The sequence below is a fragment of the Dendrobium catenatum genome, unplaced genomic scaffold (assembly GCF_001605985.2).
Source record: "Dendrobium catenatum unplaced genomic scaffold, ASM160598v2 fragScaff_scaffold_44, whole genome shotgun sequence".
Lineage (NCBI taxonomy): Eukaryota > Viridiplantae > Streptophyta > Magnoliopsida > Asparagales > Orchidaceae > Dendrobium > Dendrobium catenatum.
The window spans coordinates 116,752-141,090 of NW_021318506.1; the positions used below are offsets into that span (position 1 = coordinate 116,752).

At 31.4% G+C, this 24,339-nt stretch overlaps 1 protein-coding gene across 1 annotated transcript; it reads left to right on the forward strand.

Moving 5' to 3' along the window:
- Positions 1-3,130: 3,130 nt before the first annotated feature.
- LOC110098517 lies at positions 3,131-7,902 on the forward strand. Its single transcript, XM_020825374.2, has 2 exons — positions 3,131-3,303; positions 7,144-7,902. The coding sequence occupies exon 2, from the start codon at positions 7,300-7,302 to the stop codon at positions 7,732-7,734; it is 435 nt and encodes a 144-aa protein (XP_020681033.1). The 5' UTR covers positions 3,131-3,303; positions 7,144-7,299; the 3' UTR covers positions 7,735-7,902.
- Positions 7,903-24,339: the final 16,437 nt, after the last annotated feature.

Genomic DNA, 24,339 nt, shown 5'->3' on the forward strand with positions numbered 1-24,339 from the left:
AAGGAAAGATTTTTTAAATCTATGAGTTTGATCTATTATTTTGATGATTACAAATATTATTGGTTAGATCACTTTTTATTCTCTATAATATATATACAAATTTTTTTATACTACTAATATTTAGGTACAACATACAAGGAGCAAAGTCAAAGATGAGATCTCAAGAAATTATAGTATTAAGCCTAGTAAAAACTTGTAATAAGAGTTTGTGTCTAGTAAAAACTTATAATAAGAGTTTATATTTTTATTTCTTGAGTCTTCATGTATTTTGGCAAGAAAATTGAGCACACACTCATAAGGGGAGATAAAATTTAAGCACTTGAATTCTCTATTAAATAGTAATGTATGATTCTAATCATATTGTACAATCAATTATTTTATAAATTAAATCAAATATTTAATTAAAATCTATCATATCTAATCATATTATACGCTATGATCATACATGATGATCATTTATTTTGATTAATAATTGCTCAAAATTTAGATTCTCATAAATATAAAATTTGAAGTTCAAACTAAACATATTGTATTATCTTGATCATAAGGTTCAGTAGTAAAGAACTTGCATATTTTGATCCAAGAGTTAAGCAATATGTTTCAAGTTATATGATCAAAATCATCTAGTACGATCTACAAGAATATCTTGTATTTGAACCATAGTTCATCTAAAATGATCTTGATGTGATTCAACTTATTAAACTGTACTATTCATATCATATATTATGATTTAACAAATCTTAAAACTAGTTATTAAATAAATAAAAAAAATATGATCAATACTTTATACCATACAATCAATTAATTTAAATTGAAACTTAGTGTTTTATTTAAATAGCCTAATATGATTCATTTCATAATTAGTCTGTAAAGCTAATAAGTGTGTAGAGATGTTTTTCGTTGAGAGAGAGAGCCCTTTAGAGAGGGAGAGGGTTTCTCCTTTCTTGTGAGAGTAATCCAATCAGCTTAATAAAGTGAAGGTTAGATTGAGAGGTAGTTCCCTGAGGAAGTCAAGGGTTGTGTGAGCATGGTTGTCCTCGTTAGCTTACATCTTAGTCCTGCAGGTTGTGATTTGGAGTGCTTAGAGAGGAGCTCTAGGGAAGAAGTTTTTAGGCTAATGACTTCTAACTGACCAAAGAGGTTAGGCCAATAATATTTCCTTTGCTGCAAGGTGCATAAGGAGGGAGTTTTATCTTCACCATTGCGAGGAGCAAAAGTAGGGAGCAGTAACCACTGTGGAAAGTAAGAGGATGGTTTTAGGATTTTTGGGGGAAAAGGGCTTTTAAAGGTCATTCTCAACCAAGGAACGGAAAAGGGATTCTTCATCTTGCTAAGTGCATAAGGAGCATTTACTAGTGACCTTTCTTGTGTGAACAGTGGCCGAGTTCAATTGAACTGTAATAAAATCTTTGTTTGCATTTTTTCTTTTAGTACTTTATTTCTTTTAAATTTTACCATCTTAAATTTTTTATTTAAATAGTTGTTATTATATTCAAAAAATAACTTTAGAATAAACTTTTTAAAAGCTTTCTGTTAATCAAAATCTTAATTTCTACTAATAAGAAACTAATATTTCCCTACACATTTTTTTGTCCTTTAATTTAATTTAAATTTCTAATTCAAACCCCTGATTGTGCTACAATACTTTCAATATTAAAGTAGCACAGAATCTACTATAATCAACCAAGAACTAAAAAAAGTTCACTTAGAAGGTAAAAGATACAAAATAGTCCTCTTGATCCCTTATTTAAAGGATTTTGAGGGCTAGAAATAAGGATATATCAAAGAAGTAAAATGTACAACACTAAAAAGTACACTTTGAACACATATCGCCTTCGGGTTGGTTGAGGGAGATTAAGAGTTAGAGTTATAATAAGTTGTCTCTTAGTGAGCTCTATATTCATGTGCATGAATGGGTGAGTTTGCAAGCGTGTGTTGGGGAAGGTGAGCTCCACGATTGGGCATCAACTTGTAACTGTGGGCAACTTATGTAGGTTATTGAGCATGTGAGCTCAACGGTCTGTCTTGGTAGGGCCAAATGATGGCTCAATAAGTAGGACTTTCCTTGGCTGAGCTTGATGAGAATGATTACTCTGGGAGAAAGCCAGTGGCCAAGAGAGCAATCGTGGCATGTGGTGAGCATTGAGTCTCTTGCTTGATGAGAAATCTTCGATCCACTTGAAAATGGGAAAACTCCTTAATGGGCCCCAGCGAGTAGGTATGTTGTTCATGTTAGGCGAGATCTCTAATAGTTTCTAACAGTTGCCCATTTTGGATAGTTAGGCAAGTTCCTACTATGGTTCCACTTCATGGTTAGCTCCTCCGTCATACCCATGAGCTATTTACTAAGTACTTGTGAAGCCATATGCGAGTATATGTAATCGAGCTAGCAATCACAAATGTAGTCGGTTCACAAATTCATGAGTCTAAACATTATTAAAAAAATTGTTAATGCATATCTAATGTTATCAAAGAATTATGGTTTGCAAATATTCATTTTTTGACTAAATGTTATTAAAACATGCCAAGTTATTTATTTATTTTTTAAAATGTAATATTTTTTTTATGTCGTATGTTTTGACATAAATCCATAAATAAGTTACTAGTGGTCTTTTAGAGGCATATGAAATCATTATTTTTCTAGCAATTGAAAATCATAGAGTTTCTTTTTCTAATATCTCTTACTTCTTTTTTTTATTCTCTCATTTTTTATTTGACATTTTTGAAAGGTTGTCCATTCACATTTAAATTCAACATCCCAAAATAAAGAATTTATTAATTAGATTTTATTTGGAATAAGTTTTTTACTGATTTCAAAAGTATCTTTTTAGCATAAAAATTTCATGAAAAGAGCAAAAAAAAAAAAAAGTGACAATAAAACTGTTGCAAATAAAGTTTTAGTCTTTCATGAACAGAGTTAAATAATGCTCTTTGATTAATATATTAAAAAAAGAACTGTCAAATGCAATTCTTATTTCTTTCTGAAAATATGCGGTGACAGCAGTTCCGGTCTCGAGTAATATTTAAAAAAGCCTTTTGGTAAGCAATTTTTGTCTCCGTAACAATAGAAACTATTTTCCTATTTATGGAATCCCCCATCCCTCTCCCCTTCTCCCCACCACTCTCTCTCTCCATTTCTTTCCAGTTTTCTGCCCTGCGATAAGCTCGCCGGAGGAGTAGCGCAGCTTTGGACTTCTCCGGCGGGGCATTTGATTTCTGGGCATCCAGTCAAACCCCTTGACGGTGCGATCACACACCCTCGTCATCGCCTGCTACATCTCCACCGTCGATTCTTTAACACAAGTAAGTCAGCTCCGTTCTCACTCCACTGTCGCGTCAGCATTAGCTTTCTTTACCCGCGGTTCATACTGCTTTTATCCAAGTTGCATCAATCCTTCTGAGAGTGATAGATGAGCACACTGTGTTTCACTTTCAATTAGTACTATTAGATTCAAAAAAGGGCAACCAGATGCTAAACAGAGGGAGTAGCTGTAATTGCCTTTGTTCAGAGACACCTATAATTGTGACCCCAATTTGAACCATTTCTTTTTTTTTCCTGATATAAAACCTGGGTGGATAGAATAAATTAGATGACTTTTTTGAACCATTAAATGCGTACGTGGACCAGATTCAACACAACTCTTAGGCTGACCAAACTCCCACATGAATTCCTAAAATTTTTGAATTCGCCAAAATATATATATATATGAAACATGACTTATTATATATATATATATAAATTATTCAAAATATAATGTTATTTTTCTGCTATGATTTTAAAAATAAATATTAATTTATCGACGTATATTCCTCAATATTTCCTTAGAACTCCTGCGTGTCTTATAAGAAAAATATTCTTTATACTAAAGCTTTATTTGGCCAAATGGTTTTCTTACTCTTTTTTAAAGTAAATTTTTAATTATAAAATTAAAATTTTATATTGAAAATTTATTTTAAAAAGCAATAGAAATTTATTTTAAATAAAGCCTAATTCAACACAACATGTATATTTTAAGTGTATATATGAGGCATGATATATATGGCCACTTTTATATAATAATATTAACACACAATGTGTTATACGTTGAGTCTGTGAGCGTACAACATGGCTTATTTTGAAAAACGTAAAGGTAAAGCTTAACCCATCAACTAAATTAGGTTTTCACGTCTTCTGTACCGATGTGACAAATAATCTTTATTGTACATACAGAACAGAGATGGAGAGAACTTGAAATGTTTTATGCGAATAATAATGCCTAATATATGTGGCCAAAAGATTTCCCTTCAACAATTTTTTACTTAGATATTACATAAAAACAAATATACATATATAAAAAATACTTGAGAAGCTTTCTTAATTGTTGTCATATCGATAAATAGAATCTCTAGTCATCTATAACAATGGGAACAGCAAATATGACATATCACGTGTATTACTTACAGAAAATTGGAAAAATATTAAAGCTGCCTACTAGTGGTAGGTCACTCCTATGTCTTTGCAATTTCGGTGTGGCAAATTAAATATTGATATGAGGCATATCATTGATATCTTATTGTATATAAATCTGGGTCGGTTCAGTCCTTTGACATGTGAATAATGCACCTTAAGAAGCTAAGAGAAAGGACAAGTGAGGAGTGATCAGATAGCATTTGAAGCTATGTTTTACATTTTGAAGCGAAGACAAGAGATAATCTTGCATGAACTTAGTGAGGCTCAAAGACCCCTTTACATATATTTTACTTTACCCCTTTTCAAGAGGAAGCGGCGACTCAAATGGCATCTAATGCATGCCTGTAGAGAAACAGACTCTTGCAGATTTTAGTGTGGTGCTGCGATCAATTTCCGGAAAAGGATTAGGCAACTAAAAGTAGTCTGCGATTTCAATTTACCTTAACCCGAAAGATACCTCAAACATAGAAATTTTGCGGTGGACCATACTACATTGCTGAATTTTACTTCCCATGGATTACTTGTTTATTTATGTATTTTTATTTATTTTAATGTAAATCTTTTTTACTTTAGAGCTAATTCTTATAATTTTCTTTTTCATATGTATGTTTTTTTTAGAATTAGCATTAATAATACATTGACTTTTAGATATGTACATGTAATAAGCATTTTGTTTTAGAAATTAGGTGATATGAAAAAAATCAAATTTATGTTACTTTAATAAAAGCAATTTTCTTATAAGAGTAGAATGTCATTTTTCTTGGTAAGATTTTTTTTTTTCTTTGATAAGCCACATTAATGTGAATGAATGAGAAAATAAGATGAGCTTTGATGATATTGTTATTTCCTTTTGTATGAGATTAAGTCTTTTTTTTTTTTGCCAAAAAAAATTTAATAATTACAAATCATGATTACTTTTTTTTGGTCAAAAATAAATCTCAAAATTTATTTTTCTTTGCAAAAATGATGGAGGAGCAACATCTTGCAAATATAGAAAAAAATTATTTTTTACCTAGTTTTTAAATGTTGAAGGAAAATAATACATTAATAATTAATGTGCTTGAACTTTCATTCTATTGTAAATGTCAGAAATTTAAGATTTGGTTTGAAACAACTTTTTTTTTACTTGTTAAATTAACCTTTTAGTACTAAAAAATTACTTTACAATGTAGTAAATTAAAAAGTTGTCTTAAAAGAAACATAAATAAAAGATGACCTTATGTGTATAAATAAGACCTCTTTTTTATTTCTTTGGCTTAGTTGATGGAATTACTTGATTTAGTATTTGCTAGTTGTAAAATATATCAAGTTGTCCTTAATAATATTGAGATAAATAAAGTAGAATTTAAAAGAGATTTTATTTATATATGCCCCATAATCCATGAAATGATGAAATATGCTTCAAAGCTTTCTGAGGATCAAAATTCCCCTATAGTTTGAAACGTACATTTCTTTCTTGAGGTATCCTAGACTAAAATTGACTCGAACAAAGCACAATCAAGCTAGAGATCATATGTGATAAAAAAACTTGGTTAATGACCAAACTCAATTTCTGTAAAATGTGCTCCTAAAAATCAGTTGGATCGAAGCCATTTTACCATATCAATAGTAGGTGTATTTTCAATATTAGTTTTTGTGATTGTATGTTAGCAAGTTTATCATTGATTTTTGAGAACACATATGATGAAAACAACAACATATCCAATGAAAGCAGCTCATTCATAGACATAGAAATACCTTTAAAGCATTTCTACATGCATAAGAGCTAGCATTTGCTTTCCTATTATGTTGTGTGCTTACCTATTATGTTTAAAATAACAATATCATTCACCTCAAATGGCTTAAATTGCCGAATATTTTTTTCATCACATTCTTAAATCTATATGCAACCAGTGCATACATCTATATGTATATTAAGAAAACTCAAATGCGTGCAAAAGAAGTAAATTTGAACTTTGTTCAATGTTTCATCCATTACATTACTAAAAAACTGACTATGCTTCAAATTTGATCGAAGCTTCTTCGGGTATTTTTCAAAACTTGTTTTGAACATTGAACAAAACACTTTTTTAACTTTAGTTTAATAATATTTGGCATATGTTCAATGCTTTTTCAACTATTGTTAAACCTTGATTATTACATACAAGCATGTATCAAATAAACTGCGATCCTTGTTGGAAAATACTGAACATGTATTGATTAAGGTCAAAATAAGTTTCTAGTAATGTTCGAAGCTATTAGTCTTGTATATATATAATGCCCTTCTAGCAAGCTTTAAAGATTTAAGATTTAAATAGATAGCATCAATCTCTAAATTTCAACGACAATCATCAGTTTTTCGAAGACATTCAAAAATGTTGTATTGGAACTTTGCTTCACAAGCATCAATCGCAAACGAGAATTGTCAAAAAGAATATGGTAAGAAAATACAAGGGGTTGTTGGTGTGCAAAATGTCGTTTTTATAAACTAATGTATGCTTTCTAATTTCGAGGTCATTTTGATCCGAATGAAAATTTAAGACATGTTTTTTAACCCTAAACATATTTCTTTATTTTTTGGCATTATGTGGTATATAAAGTCAGTTTTCCCTTAAAAAATATAACAGATACTTTTTTAACTTCCTTCCTAGACTTTTTTTACTCTCTTTAATGCAACTGAGCAACATATATTATACATGTTTTCAAACTGGTAGAAGCGATTCCCCATACAACTTTTGTCAAACTTTCATGCCGGCCTCCATAAGATTTACCACACGCTCCCAACGTAAAACTTCAGATTTAAATAGAAGCCAAGCTCATGAACTTCTTGCAAGGCTTTAAAAGCAAAGTCATTGTTCCGAAACTCTCTAATGAGGCATCGAAGGGAAGGCGAAGCCAGAAGAAGGCGGCAGCTAAGCGGTAGCCACAAGGAGGAAGAAGCAATCAAGTACTCAGAGACTACTTGTTCATGCAACTCATGTGCGGCTGCAGCGCTCGCTGATATTATAGCCGTTAGCTGCTGCCCTTGCGCTGTTTTGAACTTCTTGGCTTTGGCCTTTTTCAAGCTTCCCTGTGCTGCGGGCAGGAGATGCATGCGAATTGTGAAAAGGAGTAGGGGAGCTTTGGAAGAAGTTGGGGGTGCAGTGAAAAGGGAAGGATTGGAGAATAAAAATGTAGAGTTGAGGGTGGAGAGTGTAATGGGAATGGAGATTGGAGATATGATGGAGGAGAGAGCTTGGAAGGAGATGTATCAGGTTGGGCAATGGGGTTTTGGGAGAGTTTCTGTATCTGGTTCCGAAGCCTAGAGTAGTTATGTTCAGGAGGAAGAGAATCTTTTTGCAAAAAATTGTCAGTTTATTTAGGGTTTTTTTTACTGGCGTTCGTATAGATTAATGCAAAGCAGGAAAGCTGCAGATTGTGTGGGCAACGAAGAAATATTTTATGTAATGGCTTTATTTATTTGTGTACTTATGTTGAATAGTGTCTGCTTTAAAAAAATTCTTGTATTGATTATTTATTTCAATCGATGTTCAGCACTAACGTGGATGTAAGAAGAACTCCATTGGCTCATGCTCAGAACTAACGTGGATTTTACCACTCTTCTTTTCGTTTTTTTATTATATATTTGTATATACTCCACCATTTATAAAAAAGAAAATTAATTGAATCTCATTTTATATGTGGAATAAGCAAATTTGAAGCAATTGTTTATTTAAGCTTCATTTGGAATGATTTGTATGCTTCTTAAAATATTTTTTTATATAAAAAAAAAATTTTAAAATCTGTAAGAAGCAGGAAGAAAACCGTCTCAAATGAAATTTTAATTTAAGAAGAATTGTATTAGTCTACCTCTTCATGACTTTATGTAACACTTTTTTTTGTCATTCTTTTCAAGAAGCACTTTTTTTTCTTTTACTTCTCATGTTGATAACTAATTCTATTTAGATTTTGTTTTATTAGCATGTTGGTGAATTTAATTGTGGCTACTGTTAGAACGTAGTGAGCTCAAACTCCAACTTATCCCAACTATGTGGCCATAAGGTCTTGCACCTTATTTTAAAGCCTCGCACCTTATCATACACAATGCTTTTCCAATTAAAATGTGTATATAAAAAAAAAAGTTAGAAGTACCGGAAAAGCTCAACTACTATACACAAGTTATCTATGACAAAATTAAGTAGCTAATATTAATAGATATTAAAATGGGACCTACACTTTTTGGTTCCAAGCAGCTATGCCTTTTATTTGGCATATTATTATTGAGATATGGTCCCTACATAAAAGAAAAAATTACGATGGCCATATATCTAGCCCCTACAAAGGAAAACATTTTAATCTAACATAGAAAATTAGAAATATAATATGCATCAAAATAAATTATTTAGTGAATCCAGTCGAGAAGAGTCAAAGGGAGTTTGTAGCAAATTATCCAACTACACCCTATCCCCATGCCAATCGAGCATCTATGTTTGTTTATACCACATCACCTAGCATGTGCTAAATTCAAACAATATTAATTAAGTGTCAATGCATATAGGTATGGCAAAGCTGACAGGCTAGCTTGTCTCAAGATTCCAAATAAACTAAGGATTTTTTTTGGGATAGCTTCTTTGCTGCTTTCTAAAATATTTTTCTAGTACAAAAAAATTCTTGAATTAGAAATTTTTATACTAAAAAATAGTTTTACAAAGTAGCAAAAAAGCTATCCCAAATAAAGTCTAAGTCTTATCACCTTAACCCTTTTTGATTTCTTAGGTTAATATCAAAACTAAATTTTAATAGTATTAGAAGAGGTTTTCAGAATTAAAAGGTATTAAAAGTTTAATCATACATAAGGTCTATATAGTGGATTTCACTTTAAAATATTAACGGTGACATGCTTTAGGATATTTGCAACCCTTAATAGTTATACATTTTTTTGTTAAAACCCGCTGTGGAGCCTACGCGTTAATATCAAAAAATCGGTTACACAGTCCTTAGAAAGATCTTCCAGCTCGCTACTGCTCGAAAGAGCTACATGTAAAAATGAAAACAAAAAGCCTATGAGCCGGTGGATCTTTTACTACGAGTACAAAAAGAACCTAAATAACCACTTGGGCTGTGAGTAGATAACACCCAAAAAAGGAAGAGCAGAATAATCTCATTCAGCACAGTCTTCCTGCAAAAAATGAAGACGATAATAGAAAACGTAGTGCGAAAAATAAAACAAGAATACCTTGCGGTCATTAAAGCTCAAAAGTCGATACATCTTAAGATACCTGCAAGGAATTCTCCCAAAAAAGGGTGTGAGAAATATAGTAATAAATAGAAACTAAATACCCAGTATTATCATTGTTAGAACAGAACTTAAAAAAATCATAAGAACACCTCAACTTGCCCTACAAAAACCAGAAAGTCAAACTAAAGTTCCAAACAGCCTTATCAGACACATGGGAGGCCACCATACTAATAAAGTACATAACACAGAAAACCTTCCTCCAAAGCCAACCAAACCACTTGAAATAGAAAGCATAACAGTAATCGTTAATCCAGACCAAAACATTCCCACCAGCATTACTATTATAAAATAAAAACCAAGTATAAAAATTATTCCAGTGCTTTGTATGGACATTAGCCCCAAAACACAAAAACAACAAAATTAAACCAGCCCCAACACCTGTAATAGGTTAACCAAACTAAATGATTAACAAACCCATGCAGGTGACCATAATAATTAGACTTGAAAATGTGGAAACTAGCAAAATAAGAATATATAGCTAGTAGGACCAGAATTAGCATAATTAGCCAGAACAAAAATGAACATCCCGGTAAGAGAAACAAACTGCTCAGACGAGCAAGCCACAGTAACCCCACACATAGAATGCACATAGATATTAACCATGGTAATATTATGCTAACAAATAGATTGCTGCCACCAAATAGGATAGTATAACATCTTAAACCCCAACCCTGGATTACCATAAAACTGCAGAGGAACAAGATATAAACCCCAGGCCTCATTTAAACCATCCATCCAGGAAACATCCCAAAAAACAAAATAGATGTCGCCAGTATCCATCAAGCTTAAAATAAACACGTAAGAGTCAATAGAAAAATGAAGAAAGCTAAACCCAACCCAGCAAACCTTCCAGAAATTGGTAAACCATATCCGGATCCAGCTAAAAACCAGAAACACAGACGAGACAGACATCCAAAAACCAAAATACCCACTAGCCAGATGAAATATGGTCTCAAACATTCCGAATGTAAGACAAAATAGCTTTATCCAAATAGTCCATATCTTTCAAAATAGGGCTTAAGTTCCCAATATTCAATTCTTCATAATTATGCATAGAACACCTTTTTTTTGCTAACCAATCAGCACGCACGTTAGCTTCCCGGTAAATGTGTGAAATTAAGAAATTAACAGAAGTAAGACAGCTTAATTTGCCTAATTAAATAAAAATTTTGAGGGTTACCAGGAATAACATCGTTAATGATTTGAATAAGAAGCATAGCATCCGGCCACCTCAATCCACACATTAGTGAAACCCATCTTTTTGAAAATATTCAAACCATAGTTTAAAGTCATAAGCTCAGCCGTAATGGCATTGGAACAATGTAAAAGGGCAGCATACGCAGCCAACACACGCCCAGAATGGTCTCTAAGAAGACCACCAGCACCCGCAGTATTAGCACTAACAGAACCATCCGAATTAAGTTTCACATAAGGAGGCTTAGGTTTAATCCACTTAACAATTTTCTCAACAGAAAAAGCATTCCCGTTGTTGACAGCAATACCAAAGACACTAGTCAAATACTTGCAATGTTTAAAATTCTGAACAGTAATAATGTTATAAGAGAAAGCTTACAAAATTTTATAGCGAATATTAGAAATAATCTGGGAAGCATCCATATTAATAGCATTGTGCTTAGCATCATTTCTAGCCTTCAAAATATACCAAAAAATATGGATAGGAATAAAATTAAATATATGGCCTTTAGAAACATTAGCCCAATGCTCAAGAATAGAAATAACATTGTTATGATTAAAGTTAAAGCTTTTTTTGGCAAGATTATTGAAGTAAGACCAGACTTCCTGGGCAATAGCACCATTCACAAAAAGATGGTCAATACTCTCTACATTGGAACAACATAAACATTTAGAAGGCATAGAAAAACCTTTTTTTTTTAAGCATAACATCAACCGGAAGATATCCTTCAATACATCTCCAAATAAGAATAAAATACTAGAGAGAAACTTATTGTGCCAAAAAGCCGAATAGATCATCTCACTATGCTTTTTAATTTTAAAATTTTCCAAAATGTCCTTCAACTGAAACTTACCAGACGAAGAAAGAGTAAAAAGCATTTTATCTTTACAGTGAACCTGTAAAGGAATTTTCAAAATAGTTTCAACAATATCAGAAGGTAGCATTTCCCTAAGTTTAAAAGCAATCCAACAATTATTATAAATGAAACTATAAACTTTAATATTGGAAGTAGAGTGAGTATTGAGAAGAGAATCAATAGAAGAATAGCCTAACAAGTTATCTTGCCAAAAATAAATGTCACCTTTGCCCAAACCCCATTGAATAAATTGTTCGGCTTCCCATTTAATGTTGCAAAGTCTTTTCCAAACCATAGAATCACCATTTTTGTAAAAGCGTAAAGTTGGATGCATGTTGTTGCAATATTTAACATTCATGTAACGAGCCCATAAACTAACATTATTTCTAAAGGAGAACCACAGTTTATGGGAAAAAGTTTTGACAGTATCTTTTAAATTTTTGCAACCAAGGTCCCCTTCAGTCAAAACACCACAAAGCTTATCCCAAGATGACCAACGTAAACCATTGCTATTGAACTTAGAGCCCCAAAAAAATTTGTTTATAATTCTCTCTAATCTAGAACAAGTAGCATCAGAAGGAAATAAAGTATGAAAAAGATAAATCGGAATAGAGTTTAAAACAGACTTAATAAGAACTAATCTACCACCATAAGACAAAAAGTTAGTAGACCAATATGATGGGATTATTTCTATTATCATATGAACCATGTCCTAATAATGGTGGTCATTATATCATAGCCATAGGCCAACCCTAAAATTAAGGATTAGACTTACTCATTCAAGCAAGTGTTGGCTCCTTTGCATACAAATAAAATATGAGTGAGATGATTTAGATAGTCAAACATCTAACTAGAGAATTACATGCTTAAATATATCTTAATTATTCAAAAGAATAAATGTTTTAAGCCTCTAAAGATGGTTTTGAATGCTTTGAGTGCAAAGTGAAAAATTCTGAATGGGTGGGACAATATAATTCCTTACTAGATATGGAATACTAAGAAATCATTTTAATGATAGGCATAGCTTAATATTTTGATAAAAGTAGTATATTGAAGTAAAGGAGATAACAATTGGTTTTGTCCAAAAGACTATGACAAAAGCAAGATAGGGATCTTGGAAAAAAAGAATGACTAAACTAAGAAAAGTGTATCAAAAGAGCTTGATTAAATTAGTGAATATTAATTAAAAGAGAAAGGCTAAACAAGTTGAAGCCTAGTCAAAAGAGTATGACTAACCAAGGACATTAGTCTAGTCACAATAGATTAGACAAGGAGCATTACAATCAGAAGAATATGACTAAAATAGAGATAATAGATTAGTTAAAATAACATGATAAGACGAAAGAGAACTAGTCAAAAGAGCTTGACTAAGCTATATAGTTAGTCTAATCAAGAGAGCAACATTAAATAATAATTAATTAAACTACTTAAGTGAATATGATAAGTTGAAGTAATGATAAGAGAAAAATTGTTAAGTCCAAATTGCATATATTTTGATATTTGAGACTTTTAATCCTTACATTTTTATATAGGAAAATATATTAAAAATCATAAAATTGAACCAGTGACGTAGCACCATAGAGTTAGTTCCATAGTGCCACCACCTCAGCGCTACAGCAAAGTGGCCTAACAAAATTTGCATGTGTGTGTATATGTGTTTGAGAGTGTGTGCATGTGTGTGTGTGTGTGTGTGTGTGTGTGTGTGTGTGTGTGTGTGTGTGTGTGTGTGTGCATGTTTGGTCACTTGTATTAGTATTGATATCAAAGTGATTGAGTGCAAAGGAGTCTACATTTTGGATCCAAAACACCTCTAATCTTCTTTCTATCAGTTGCACTTCGTAATTTTGTATTATGCTTTTTTAGTGTAATGAAAATAATTGTGATGTGTAATTTTATCTCCATATGTACCTAATCAATTATTTTTCAATATATAATTATTTAAGAGCCATGAATTTCATAGAGTAGGCTTGATCTTTATAATTCACCTAAACTATTTCTAATTCCTCAAAGCTTCATTTATTATAAATATATAGGGTGTGTATAAACTTAAAACCTAGTATGATAGAGAGTCTTGATGGAGGAGTTGAAGTATAGTTAGAGGTTTTAAAATGTAATCTTTTCATAACATAGACATATATGGTGGTTAGGGTTATGGGATCTTAAGGAGATAATAGAAATATAGTTAGGAGGGATCTTAGCTAATACCCCAACAGGCTGGACAGATACGAGGAGTGCTTATTCTCTTATTCATAGCAACTATAGGTAGAAAACCACTCTATTGCAATAATGTATTTTAAAAATATCATAGGTTCGAAGATTTTACAACTAATGAAGTTACCTTTTATAACAATAGTTTTTTAATTTTTATTTTCATTGCCTATTTTAAATCTTTTGGCTAAATAAATAGTGTAGTTTCATTAGGCAATACTAAAGTGAATTTAGGAAATTTCAAGCTCCCTATAAGAATGATACTCTTCTTATCACTTTATTATTTTACATGTCACGTACACTTGCATAGAATATGATTTACACCTTAATAAATTCAAAAATTATTATAGGACTAAGTAATGTGTATAAGCGAGAACATGTCAAGTTTGTAGCATTGCTGTGTTGGGGACATTGAAATTAATTATCCTATTTTATATTTTATATAGCTAAAAAAATGTTAATTTAATCTAGTTTTAATTTAATTATACTTGCTTAGTATTGTCTTGCTTATAACTAATTATTTTTATTTAGTGTTTTACACATTTTCTAATATTTTTCTTACTATTGCATGAGTAGTAAAAAATAATTGATAAAAAATTTTATAATGGCCTTATGCTTTTGGTGGTGGTTATCTAATGTCAATGCCCTTTAACAAGGCATATTATTTGATTGAGAAGATGGCTACCAGCAATCTTCAATGGTCATCCAAAAGACTTAATCCTTGGAAGGAAACTACTAATTTTGAATTAGTAGTTTTATCAATTTTAAGTATACAATTAGCTATCATATATAACAAAATAGACACTTGAAATCAATTCACCTTAGAATTACCTTGTGATTATATAATAAAATATCTTTGGAGCCTCTAGTGACCCAAATATATCATGCGTAGAATCCTTTAATGACACCAATAATATAACCAATAATATCTGTCTCAAACAAATAATCATGGTTAGAGAAATCTTCCCAATTTTAGCTGGAGTAATAATCAAAATGTTAATATGAATTGAAACTTTAACAAGCTAAATCAATATGAAATTGGAACCACTCTTCTCTAAATTTTGGGAAGAAACATTTGTTAATGCCCTTTATAAACCAAATGTTAGATATAAAAGTTGGGCATCCTTTTTACTATTTCTAAGATGGCTACTTTGATTAGCATCAGATTCCTATTACACATAAAAGGTCAAGAAAATATAACATTCATGAGTCCTTACGGAACCTTTATATTCAAATGTATGCCTTTGGCATATTTAATGTCCCTATAATATTTTAGAAATGTTTGATGATGATATTCTTTGATTTAATAGAGCAGGCCATTAAGATATTTATGGATAATACTTTAATTTTTTGAATAATAATTGATAACTACTTAGATCATTTAGGGTTAGTTTTGAGAAGTTTTCAGAAAACCAACCTTGTGCTTAACTGGGAAATATGTTAGTTCATGTTTAAAGAAGGCATTATCCTCTAAGATAAAATCTCTAAGAGTGCTATCAAGATCGATAAGGTAAAGATCTAAATAATTGAGAATTTTTCACATCCTGCTTCTGTTAAGGGAGTCTAGAGTTTCTTAAGTCATGTAAGATTTTCAGGTGATTCATAAAAGATTTTCCAAAAATTACCAAATAAATTTGCCATTTGCTTGAAATTGGTGTACATTTTAATTTGACATTGATTTCTTAATTGTATTTGAGAATCTAAAAAAGTGGTTAGTTACTAATGTGGTGGGCCAAGATGTGACTTACTAAGTTGGAATATGCTTAGATTACTTTGACATAAATTCTTGTAAGCCCACAAAAATATGTAAGTATATGTGCTGAATTAAATAATAAAGTGATAGAATAGAGTTACGATCACATGAGAAAGTTTTCTTCTTATTTGTAACTAAACTAGTATTGTTTAAACAAAATGCACAATGTATACAACAACAACAACAGCAACAAGCCTTTATCCCACTTCATGAGGTCGGCTACATGAATCCTTTTTCTCCATTGTGTTTGGTTAAGAGTCAAATTCTAACTTAGAACTAAAAGTTAGTTTCAAAATTTTTATAGCCAAGTCTTTTTAGGTCTTCCTCAACCTTTCTTAACATAGGTTAAATCTAATACATCTACTCTCCTAACTGGGTCATCGGAAGGCCGCCTTTTTATGTGACTAAAACAACTAAGGCGACTCTCTCTAATCTTATATGCCAATTAAGTTACTCCAAACTTTTCACATATTTATTGTGTTGGATCACTGCCATTGCTAGGTGCAAAGTCCTTGAAGAGAAAAGTGAAGGGTTACAATAGGTAGTCGATAACTAACGTAAAACTTGTTAAATAATCAAAACATAAATACACAATGTATCCTACTAAAAATAAATATGATATTCCTAAGTTTTTGTTACTAAAAGAAAAACTTGCAATAAAATTTTAATACATATAAAAATAAAGTGTTTTGGATTAATGAATGTAAATAACATAGATTTCTTAATAAGTGTTTTAATTTTAAGACGTGGATCAAAATATATGCATCCATAGATCTCTTTCGAGTTTGTATAGCTAAAAAGAAAGGTTTATGACCTTCCTATAGTTTTTTGTCTCCACAGAACCTTGAATATTAAACATCCTATCTAAGCAAGACTATATTTTATTTTAACTCTCTTAATTATTCTAGTATTTCTTCATCGAGACTATACATCACACTAGATATTAACTACCCACAGGGCCATTACATGCATTAAATTAAGAATAAGAGATATTGAATATATCAATATATTTTTCAAGTAACAAGAGTCTATATTAGTTCTTGCTATAGTTTTTACATCATCAACCCAAAATAAGAGAGTTAGATAGACATGAATGGTTCACCAAGCAAACTCATTTTCATTTCATTCATTAAATTTAGGGACACAAGAGAAGCAGTAAGAAAATTATCAGCCGAAAGGATCAAATGATATTCTCCACACTCCTTCCTCCAACCAAAGAGTTGCTTATACAAATAGGCTAAGATCTCTGCAATGAAAGTATATTTCTCTTTTCTAACCACTCTTAGACTTTATTGTAAGGGGACACTAAAGGAACATACTTAGAATAATAGAATTTTGCTTATGTGATAGAACCCTTTAAACCATATTAGTAAAAAACTTTTTATAATAAGTACAAGAATGGGTTCATGTACTGTGGCACTCGATAAGGAGTTACAAACATATAAAATGAATTAGCAACTCAATGTTGTAATGTTGGCTTCACTATGAAGTTGATTAACCTAGTACAATTAATAATTGAAATGACAATTTTTTGTTAAGTTAGTGCAGCTCCTTATTATGTGTAAATTATGTACTATTTATTATTTTAAATTCAGTGAAAAATATTTTTTTGTTTTGTTTTTAAAAAAAAATTTATGAAATGGAAAAAATTATATATGTTAAGCACTGCCATGGCACCAACATATATCATGCCGCAGTATTTAGATCAACTATGCCAAGGTGCCTATTTTACATGTTTTAGTGCCTGCTATCTCTATTATTCAACACCATAGTGATGCAAAGGTTAAAGTTGTAGTGCCTCACAACATCACTGCACTTGAAATTCAGCACCGCACCATTGAAGTCTCAAGAAAATTTATATAAGTGCACCATACCTTTTAACTCTTCTGCTATAGATTCCACAATTTGATTACCATAGTACTCAAAGTCAGGAGCATCTTGATGAAGTATTTACCAATGATAAATGTTATGCTGACTGAGTAAAAATGATGCACCATTCTAATTAGTGAATATGCCATTTTATCCAGCACCGTAGTGGATCCAAGATTACAATGTTGAGGCGCTAGTTCAATTCTCACCACCATGGTGCTACTTTGTTGAGCATTGCGGCACCTGGATCCATCCCTGTACTTCCGTTAAAAAGTTTTTTATGTGATGTTGTTTAGAAAGTTCTATCACTTAAGTGAATTTTTGTAATATTAAGTGTGTTTCTTTAGTGTCTCCTTAGAGTAAGTATAAGGGAGGCTAGAAAAAATTTAGATACTCTTCCTCATGGAGATCTTAGACTGTTATGTAAGAAACTCTTTAGTTGATGGAAGGAGTGTGGACACGATCATTTGATCCTTATTGCTAATAATTTTCTTTTTTTATACTCTAGTATGTTTTTGTCCAGTGCATGAAATGAAGATGAGTTTTCTCATTACATTTTTTTATGTGTGGGCAATTCTTTAGTTTCGAACTGGTGATGTAAAAAGCTTAGCAAATACTAATTTACTCTTGTTCCTTGAATGATAAAATGATATTTTCAATATCTCTCAATCTTCATTTAATGCATGCAATGGCCATGTCTGTAGTTAAAATTTAATGTGATGTATATATTTGATAGAGTAATACTACAATAATTAGGAATATGCAATGAAATATTGATATGTCTGGACATAAGATGTTTGAATAATCTAGGTTCTATGGAGATAATAAAATTATAAGTTGGCCTTAAACCTTTCTTGTCACCCCTACAAGCTCAAAAAATATCTAGGGATACATATGCTCTGATCCACATTTATATTTAAGAGTCTCATTAGGCAAACCATCTTATTTACATTCATTAGTAAAAATTATTATATGTTCATAAGTATCAAAATCTCCTTGCAAGTTTTTTTTTTCTTTTTTTGACAAAAACTCCAAAACATCATTTTATTTTTAGTATGATAAGTGGTGAATTTGAATTAAGTAGTAGTAGTTGAGTTGTAATTAAACAAAACACTTCCATTTGATTTTGACATTCTACTCTTTCATTTTATTACTTGATTTGGTACGTATACTTATATATTTTAGTGGGTTTTATTAATTTTATATCAAAGAAGACATATACATATTTTAACTTTAGGGAGACACATACTAGATCATTGAAGTTCCCATCAAGTTTTGGCATTGTTGCTAGGGAAGTAAAGTGCTTATTACAAGTTTAACTATATTGTTGAAATAAGTGCCTATTTATACATACTTGTATCATGTATCTTTACGTTGTGTGATAAAATATTGAAAAAGCCAAAAATTATTTTATTGATTATTTATCTTTTGATTTTAATTTTAATTATTTCATCACTATTGTATGCTTGTTAGATCAAGTAAGAAGCCCTTACTATGTGACCCTATGATAGAATGGACCCTAACAAAAATTTGAAAAACTAAAAAAGAATTTAGAAATAATTGACCTAGTGCAAGATTAGGACCATTCTAGACCTCTTAAAGATTATAATAACCCTGTAGTAGAAGAAATCTATTAGAGTATCAATAAACATATTATCCATGCTAATAACATGTAACAGAAACCAACCACTCTTGAGATTCTTTGAAATTCCCAATTCAGGGAAACTCCTATTGAAGATCCCAACTTATACTTAGCCCATTTTTTGAAAATTTGTATAATATTTAAGTATAATTGTGTCAATAATAATGATATTATATTTAGATTATTCATATTTTTTCAAAGAGATAAGGATAAGATATGGTTGAATTTTTTACCCCTAGGCTCTATAATCACTTGGAATGAGTTATCTTACAAATTCCAAGTACAATATGATCATGATCATACCAGATGATTATAAAATTTTAATTCAACTAGATAATCTATCAAAAATGTGGTCAAATCGTATAGTACAATCAGGATCATACTAGATGATTTTTGAAAAAGCAGTCATTTTGAGGAGTAATTTGGATGCCTTTTTTACTAATGGATTGTCCTATACAAATAAGTGTTTATATAGTATGATAGTACAATTATTATCATACTAGGTGATTTGAATTCATCCAACGGATATTGACACATAGATTATCTTATACGAAGAGGTAATCATACATTACAATCACCAATTATTAGTCAGATCATGGTCGTTGATTTCATGAGCAGTGAGGATGTGTAGACATGCAAATATTATATAGTATGATAGGGGTTCATATAATACAAAGAAAGATTATACAATACAAATAATGTTTATATAGTATGATGTGAGCAATTTTTTATTTATCTTACCCCTTTTTTTAAGTGTGATGTGTGATGATCGAGGAAAATTTCCTAATTAGCACAATCAAACATACAAAATACAAAATAAGTGATAAAAGTAAAAAAAAATGCATCAAAAATAAAACAAATAAGAACAACACACGAACCAACTAATTTTTACCTTATGTTTATTTAACTTTGGCCCTGTGTTAAGCATAAATATCAATGATACCTAGTCTAGCCCTCAGTATACTAAATGTATCATAGTTTGCAGATTTTATAAAAATGTATATTAATCTATTTTCAGTAACTATATGATGTAGTTCTATATCTCCCTTGACTAGATGATCTCAATTGAAATGATGCCTAATGTCTATATGTATAGAGCAGGAGTGTTAAGTTGAATTTTTGGAAATGTAAATGACACTAGTCTTATCATATGAGATAGGAATGGTGCATGCAAATAGTCCAAAATCTAGGATCTATTATTTAAGCTGTTAAACTTGGGTAACACAACTTTCAACAGCCATATATACTACCTTAGTGGTGGATAGGGATATTTAATTTTTCTTCCTACTAGATAAAGAGACTAAGGACTACCTTATGATTTTACAGGTTCTTGTCATACTTTTTTCATCTACACTACATCCTATAAAGTTAGAGCCTGAATATCCTATGATTTCAAAGGAAGATTAATGGGGGTGATAGAGTAATCTAAAGAATTATAAAAATAATTTAGAGCTCTACTAATCCCTAATGAATACTTAAGTTTTCTTTAATATAAAAATTATAAAAAACCCACTTAATATTATTTCTGAAAGCTTTTCTTTGCTTTAAAGAAATACAAAGTGTTGGGCTTTTTATTTTGGATCAGAGAGAAATTTCAATTCAAGTTGTCAATTTATACAAAAGCTGCGAATATATTCACAAGGTTGGGGTCATATGATTTGTAGTCCACCCCAGATACAAAGTCTAATTTAGGCACTAAAAAATAGTGGCCAAAACTTTACTAATGTAATGCAAATTTGGATTTATGCTAGTCTAGATTATGGAGCCTAATTGCTTTGAGGCAAAATGAAAAGCTGTATGCAAGAGTAAGAAATCTAGAAAGATTATGAAAATCCTACAATGCAAAATTAAACACATCATTAAAATAAATGAATCAAAATAAATCAAATAATTGTAAAAGTCCATATGGCAAGTTCCACTTAATTGTAAGCTAGTTTTTCCATAAATTAAAAGTGGTTGAGTACCGCTAACAAGAACACTGATTCTAATCATAGGTATGATGCAAGTAATTTTAAGATTGGGATATTCTTGATTTTTTTATTTCTTCATCTTCATCCCTGCTGCAAGCTCCTTAAATTCATTGGGTCCAGGTATCCAAAAGGAAAGTAAGTTAAGAGAGTTATTATTTGCATGTTTTACATTCTTGCAACTTTTATAGTTTTGATGATTTCAAATATTATTGTTTTATGTATAGTTATCTCCTAACACTTTTTGGAAGAGTTGTTTTTGCTCTTGTGTGTACTAACATTTCAAGAAAATTAAACTCCAGACTACAAAGACTTCAAATCAAATTCAGCATGAGATACTTTGTGTATTTAAAACTTATATTTTTTCTTTGAATTAAGTTTTGAAAGGGAGTGATTGTAATTGAGTGAATACATACACACACTTAAGGAGATCTTGAGAAATTTGTACTGATTGTACGGAACGAACCTAGTTCGTACGGGACGATCAAGTCAGTTATCTCCTCATAAGAGCAATGGAACGAGCAGGTGTCGAAGAAAATTTTTATAAGTCCTGATCGTCCGGATGAAGTGTATTCGTCCCAGGAAGAATTATTCTCTAGAAAATTTTCGTTCAAAAATAAAGTGTATTCATTCCAGGACGAGTTGCTCTCTAGATTGCTATTATCCAGGATGAAGTATATTCATCCCGGGATGATTTACTCTCTATAAAACTTTCGTCTGGATGAACCTTAACTCCGTACCAGGATGAAGTGAACCGACTATAAAAATTAAGTGACGTTCTGCAATTTTTGGTAACCGACCTATGGAATAACCGTTCGTACCGGACGAACCTAGTTCGTACGGGACGATGTGTGTGTGCGAAATCATTTCGTACCCATATACATTAGGTTCATTTCCAACACACTTAAGTAAAATCATCCAGGACGATCCACGATTGTACGGGACGATTCAATACTTATTGACTTGAAAATTTGCATTTTTTGGATGATTTTTTGTGTTTTTGCTATAAATAGTCCAAACTAAACTGCCACATAATCTTTTTGCCTACTGATCTTCGTGCCTATTGAAAGAAGATTCAAGGAGATAGTGTAAGAGAGTGTTTGAAGGAGATTTCTTGCCATTGGAGCATGAAGGATTCACTTGGTACTCAAGGTAAGAATCTTTACTCTTGGTTTGTGATTACTTCACTCTTTTCTCTCTTTCTTTCAAATTTCTTGTGAGAAGATCTGTCAAGGAGATCCGGTTCTCTGCTGACACTTGGAGAGTGTGAACAGCCGAAGGGTTCTCTTGCCACACTAGGAGAGTGTGAAAGGACGAAGGGTTCTCTTCCCACACTAGGAGAGTGTGAAAGGATGAAGGGTTCTCTGACGACACTACGAGAGTGAGAAAGGATGAAGGGTTCTCTTCCCACACTAGGAGAGTGTGAAAGGACGAAGAGTTCTCTTCCAACACTAGGAGAGTGAAAAAGGATGAAGGGTTCTCTGCCTACACTAGGAGAGTGTAAAAGGATGAAGGGTCCTCTGCCCACACTAGGAGAGTGTAAAAGGATGAAGGGTCCTATGCCCACACTAGGAGAGTGTAAAAGGATGAAGGTTCTCTGCCAACACTGGGGATAGTGTAAAAGGGCGACGGTTCTCTGCCACACCGGATAGTGGTGGAAAGAGTTTTTTTAAATGCTTCTTCGCCTTGCTGTGGGTGCTAAAGGAGAGTCACTAGTGGTATTAGTGCAATACTCGGAGGGTGCCTCCGGGGAGTGGATGTAGGTCTTATTTTGACTAAACCACTATAAATTTGGTATTCTTTATTTTTCCGTTGTTTTTATTTTAACGTTTACAACTTGTGGTTGAAAAATCTATTTCTATAAAACTTACTAAAGTTAGTTTTCATTTCCAAAGATTAAGGTGGTAATTTTTTTTTTTAATTATCAATTCACCCCCCCTCTTGGTTAGCCGTGGGACATAAGCTTAGGTTTAACAACCTAATTCTTAGTGAATGAGTTTCAACAAAGTACTCCTCCCCAAAGGGGTGTTTCTTCCCTCTTTGGATTTTTAAATCATCCTAACTTGAATCTCCAAATGAAAGGAACTCTCCCCTAAAGGATGCTTCCCTTCACTTTGGACTTCATGTTGGACGGTTAATATCTCATCTTAAAATTAATTATTATAATACTTGAATTTAAAATACATGTAGAAAATAAAAAAAAATACTCTATAATAACCTACATGGTTATCCTATGCAATTATAATAAAAAACATTCTAACCAATTATATATTTTAATTTGTTCAAATCAAACTATAGTCACACTTGGCCATCATCTTTAATTTCAAGGGTGACTTAACATTTTTAGCACTTGTAGAAAATTTATCAGTTAAATCTTATTTATTCCCCTTAATTTTAACCCTATATAAGCATGGGCACCCGTATAAGATTTTATTGGCATCTAGATCATTCATAACCTAGGAATATTCTAATGCCAATCACATAAATTCATAGTTTGCATAATAAAATTAACATATTAATAAATGTCACATAATTCAATTCATCATAACTAGCATGTAGTTAAAACCACAGAAAGCCTAACACATAAGTAGTAGAAAAGGGAAACACTAGCCTAGCCTAAAAATAGGATTGGTTATCCTAAAAAATCATCTAATGTGTTTGTGTCAGGCTGTGTGCTTTAGATATGTTCTATGCTGGCTTATTTATTAAAGTTATCTATTATTTTAATATTTGTTGTAAGTCAAAGGGGATTTTAATTTGAGTTTAAGTGTAGTGTTTTAATGTTAATTTTAAGATTATTTTTAGTGTTGAGTGATTACTACTTTTGTTTACACTAGGGCGTGAATTTTATTTCACCTTCCTTGGGGCTTAGTTAATAGCATCATAGGTCTAGGTTACCTAGTAACCAATATTATTTAATAATTTAATTAGTTGAATAAGAGTTAGTGATTTTTAATGTTAATTGGTTGGTTTTTGATTTGAATGATTAATTTCATTAATATTTTCCATCAACTGGTTTCTGGCATTGTCATAGTGGGCCTAAGGAACCACGCCTCCATAGGACACTTAGCTTTACAACTCAAGATAATCCATCATAAGATCTTCATCATTAGAGTCTTTATTGTGCATTTAGGTGTTGATT

Coding starts and splice junctions, on each gene's coding strand:
- LOC110098517 (XM_020825374.2), top strand. CDS start 7,300: ATGAGGCATCGAAGGGAAGGCGAAGCCAGAAGAAGGCGGCAGCTAAGC.